Below are 4,727 nucleotides of genomic sequence, written 5' to 3'. Positions count from 1 at the left end.
GTGGCTCACGCCTGTAATCCCAGCACTTTGGGAGGCCGAGGCGGGCGGATCACAAGGTCCGGTGTTCAAGACCAGCCTGGCCAACATGGTGAAACCTTGTCTTTACTAAAAGTACAAAAAATTAGCTGGGCGTGGTGGTGCATGCCTGTAGTCCCAGCTACTCAGGAGGCTGAGGCAGAAGAATTGCTTGAACCTGGGAGGCAGAGGTTGCAGTGAGCTGAGATTGTGCCACTGTTCTCTAGCCTGGGTGACAGAGTGAGACTCTGTCTCAAAAAAAAAAAAAAAAAAAAAATCACATACTAAGGTTCCAAGGACATAAAACAAGATAGAGACCTCATCCAGTTTTTTGTTTGTTTCAGGGACCTGCAACCAAGTTTGTTACTGACCAGTTTCCTGGGCTGTCTAGAACAGACAGCTTATGGGGTACTAAGCCCATGCTCTATCCTAAGGTACCCCTCTTCATGCAGAGCGACACAGAAAAACAAATTTGTACCACAAAGTACATCCGATTTGCTACAGCTTACGACTAGCCTCATGAATCCTTTTTCTCATTAATTCACACTTTGCAAAAAAAAAAAACACATACTTAAATCACTTGACCACAGAAGCATATCAAAATCCCATATAAACAAAAAACCCAACTTATTTTAACATGCCACTGAAACTGGGCTTAAGTTTTCAAACGTCTTATGAAATATTATACTGTCCAGCAGGCTTTTTTTTTTTTTTTTTTTCCTAACTGGAGATGAATGGCAGAGTTCTGATGTGGAAAAGCAATCCATGTTTGTACAGAAAGGTGGCATAGGAAAAGTGGTGAAATTAAACCAGTCTGTCCTCATCAAACAGGCGACTACTGTCTTGTCAGCATTTCCAAAATGTCTGCTACTGTTTATGTCATATGCCTGTTAACTTTTCATGCTAATTCTTAGTGTTTCTGGAAAACCTCGCTGTTTGGCACCAAAAATTATTATTGCTATTGTTGTTGTTTTGTTAATTATGTAAGCCAAGCAGATGACGGTGAATTAATTCTGCAATGTTGAGTACTCAATTGGCATACAGGCACCCAGCCTTCCAAGGGATATCCTTCATATTTCACTGATTTTCGAATGACAGTCAGATTGCCTAAACTTATCCTTTATATTTAAGACATTTTGTGGGTTCCTGTATGCCCAGGGGATTTTTATTATTTGTTTATGCAAACAGCAGGTTGCATAAGAGCCTTGCTGGCCTTTTTTTTTTTTTTTAAGAGATTTCTTAGTTTCCTGATAACCATTCAGTCATCTATTTCAACACCCTGACATGACATAAAGGCAGGCGCGGAACCACACGTTCACCACACAGACACACGCCACCTTGCTGGAGCATTTGCTAGGCGAGACGCTCCATCGGACTAACTAGCCGCACTCATGAATCGGCACCATCTGCAGGATCACTTTCTGGAAATAGACAAGAAGAACTGCTGTGTGTTCCGAGATGACTTCATTGCCAAGGTGTTGCCGCCAGTGTTGGGGCTGGAGTTTATCTTCGGGCTTCTGGGCAATGGCCTTGCCCTGTGGATTTTCTGTTTCCACCTCAAGTCCTGGAAATCCAGCCGGATTTTCCTGTTCAACCTGGCAGTGGCTGACTTTCTACTGATCATCTGCCTGCCGTTCGTGATGGACAACTATGCGAGGCGTGCAGACTGGAAGTTTGGGGACATCCCTTGCCGGCTGGTGCTCTTCATGTTTGCCATGAACCGCCAGGGCAGCATCATCTTCCTCACGGTGGTGGCCGTGGACAGGTATTTCCGGGTAGTCCATCCCCACCACGCCCTGAACAAGATCTCCAATCGGACAGCAGCCATCATCTCTTGCCTTCTGTGGGGCATCACTATTGGCCTGACAGTCCACCTCCTGAAGAAGACGTTGCTGATCCAGAACGGCGGTGCAAATGTGTGCATCAGCTTCAGCATCTGCCATACCTTCCGGTGGCACGAAGCCATGTTCCTCCTGGAGTTCTTCCTGCCCCTGGGCATCATCCTGTTCTGCTCAGCCAGAATTATCTGGAGCCTGCGGCAGAGACAAATGGACCGACATGCCAAGATCAAGAGAGCCATCACCTTCATCATGGTGGTGGCCATCGTATTTGTCATCTGCTTCCTTCCCAGCGTGGCTGTGCGGATACGCATCTTCTGGCTCCTGCACACTTTGGGCACGCAGAATTGTGAAGTGTACCGCTCAGTGGACCTGGCGTTCTTTATCACTCTCAGCTTCACCTACATGAACAGCATGCTGGACCCCGTGGTGTACTATTTCTCCAGCCCATCCTTTCCCAACTTCTTCTCCACTTTGATCAACCGCTGCCTCCGGAGGAAGATGACAGGTGAGCCAGATAATAACCGCAGCACGAGCGTCGAGCTCACCGGGGACCCGAAAACAAGCAGAGGCGCTCCAGAGGCGTTAATGGCCAACCCCGGTGAGCCATGGAGCCCCTCTTATCTGGGCCCAAACTCTCCTTAAATAACCATGCCAAGAAGGGACATTGTCACCAAGAACCAAGATCTCTGGAGAAACAGTTGGGCTGTTGCATCGAGTAGTGTCACTGGACGCGGCCTACGGTTTCCTGGAACTTCCAGATTCAGGGAATCCGATTTAGGGAAACTGGCAGACGACTGGGAGACTGGTTGCAAGGTGTGACCACAGGAATCCTGGAGGAACAGAGAGTAAAGCTTCTAGGCATCTGAAACTTTTGCTTCATCTCTAACGCTCGCAGGACTGAAGATGGGCAAATGGTCAGTGTTTCTGCTGAGCAGAGTTGGAGCCAGAGATCTACTTGTGACTTGTTGGCCTTCTTCCCGCACCTGCCTGAGCCTGGGAGGGCTCGGCTCCTGGGGTGATATCTAGCCTGCTTGTGAGCTCCAGCAGGAATAAGGAGAGCTGAGATTGGAGGGAATTGTGTTGCTCCTGGAGGGAGCCCAGGCATCATTAAACAAGCCAGTAGGTCCCCTGGCTTCCGTGGACCAATTCATCTTTCAGACAAGCTTTAGCAGAAATGGACTCAGGGAAGAGACTCACATGCTTTGGTTAATATCTGTGTTTCCGGTGGGTGTAATAGGGGATTGGCCCCAGAAGGGACTGAGCTAAACAGTTTTATTATGGAAAAGGAAATGGCATTGCTGCTTTCAACCAGCGACTAATGCAATCCATTCCTCTCTTGTTTATAGTAATCTAAGGGTTGAGCAGTTAAAACGGCTTCAGGATAGAAAGCTGTTTCCCATCTCTGTTTGCTTTTACCATTAAAAGGGAAACGTGCCTCTGCCCCACGGTTAGAGCGGGGCACGTTCTTACTGGTTCCTTCACTTGTGTTTCTGTACTTACCAAAAATCTACCATTTCAATAAATTTTGATAGGAGACACAGTCTGGCGTTGCTATGTCTGGGTTATGGTTCACAGAAATGGACCTTCTTACTTAAGCAGAGACCTTTATGGGTTGTTAACTATGTCCTGGTAGAAAACTACTCCACACTGCAAAGTAAGAAAGAGACACAGACACTGAGCTACATCATGAGACAACTAAGCAGAAATTACATCTGTGTCTAAACAAAGATAGAAAGAGCTGGGATTAAAAATAATTTGGGGCCGGGCATTGTGTCTCACGCCTGTAATCCCAGCACTTTGGGAGGCCGAGGCGGGTGGATCACGAGATCAGGAGATCGGGACCATCCTGGCTAAAACGGTGAAACTCCGTCTCCACTAAAAATACAAAAAATTAGCGGGGCGTGGTGGCGGTGCCTGTAGTCCCAGCTACTCGGGAGGCTGAGGCAGGAGAATGGTGTGAACCCGGGGGACAGAGCTTGCAGTGAGCCGAGATCGTGCCACTGTACTGCCGCCTGGGCCACAGAGCAAGACTCCGTCTCAAAAAAAAAAAAAAAAAATTGGAAGGATGGTACAGATAGGAATGCAAGAGCACTTACATTTTATTAGAGTTTGGTGAATACTGCTGTTAGTATTTGTGCATTAAAAATGTAATCAAGGCCGGGCACAGTGGCTCACGCCTGTAATCCCAGAACTTTCGGGGGTACAAGGCAGGCAGATCACCTGAGGTCAGGAGTTTGAGACCAGCCTGGCCAACATGGCGAAACCCCGCTTCTACTAAAAATACAAGAAAAATTAGCGAGGCATGGTGGCGGCCGCCTGTAGTCCCAGCTACTGGGGAGGCTGAGGCAAGAAGACTTGCTTGAACCCAGGAGGCGGAGGTTGCAGTGAGCCAAAATGGTGCGCCTGCACTCCAGCCTGGGTGACAGAGCAAGACTTCATCTCAAATAATAAATAATATAAAAAGAGAATCAAGCCAGGCAGATATTTTTCCATAAGAGGGGAAAGAGCGAGCTTCCTGTGGAATGGTTTCAGTTCCCAATTTGGAGAAAGAAAGGAGATGTACTGGTTTGAGTCTGTGATCAGTCCAAGTTTCTGTTACACTTTCATTTCCAACTCTGTCACTCCTTGATTATTTGGCAAGACGAGGCTTGCTTCAACCTCCTGACATGAACACAGATAAGGAATTTAGAGGCAGGCTCCCAGCTCTGGGTGAATGACAGTAAATGAAGAAAGGTGGACGCTCTGGAATTACCTCTGTGCTTTCAGAGCAGTTGGCTTGTCTGTATCACCAAGCAATGTACAGGTAAAAAGCCAAAAGGAAGGATCCCCTTAAAGAGGAAGATGATGTCAGGGATGAGCTCAGAGGAAAAT

The 4,727-nt window shown here is 47.3% G+C and overlaps 1 protein-coding gene across 1 annotated transcript; it reads left to right on the top strand.

Annotated features, from left to right (window-relative positions):
- Positions 1–1,250: 1,250 nt before the first annotated feature.
- On the top strand, positions 1,251–3,396 carry LOC129460813 (hydroxycarboxylic acid receptor 2). The gene has a single exon (XM_055239227.2). The coding sequence runs from the start codon at positions 1,407–1,409 to the stop codon at positions 2,496–2,498; it is 1,092 nt and encodes a 363-aa protein (XP_055095202.1). The 5' UTR covers positions 1,251–1,406; the 3' UTR covers positions 2,499–3,396.
- Positions 3,397–4,727: the final 1,331 nt, after the last annotated feature.

Source organism: Symphalangus syndactylus, chromosome 13 (assembly GCF_028878055.3).
Source record: "Symphalangus syndactylus isolate Jambi chromosome 13, NHGRI_mSymSyn1-v2.1_pri, whole genome shotgun sequence".
NCBI lineage: Eukaryota > Metazoa > Chordata > Mammalia > Primates > Hylobatidae > Symphalangus > Symphalangus syndactylus.
This window is presented reverse-complemented; position numbering and strand designations above follow the sequence as displayed.

Bases quoted from the DNA above. Each gene is read 5' to 3' on its own strand.
- LOC129460813 (XM_055239227.2), top strand. From the start codon at position 1,407: ATGAATCGGCACCATCTGCAGGATCACTTTCTGGAAATAGACAAGAAG.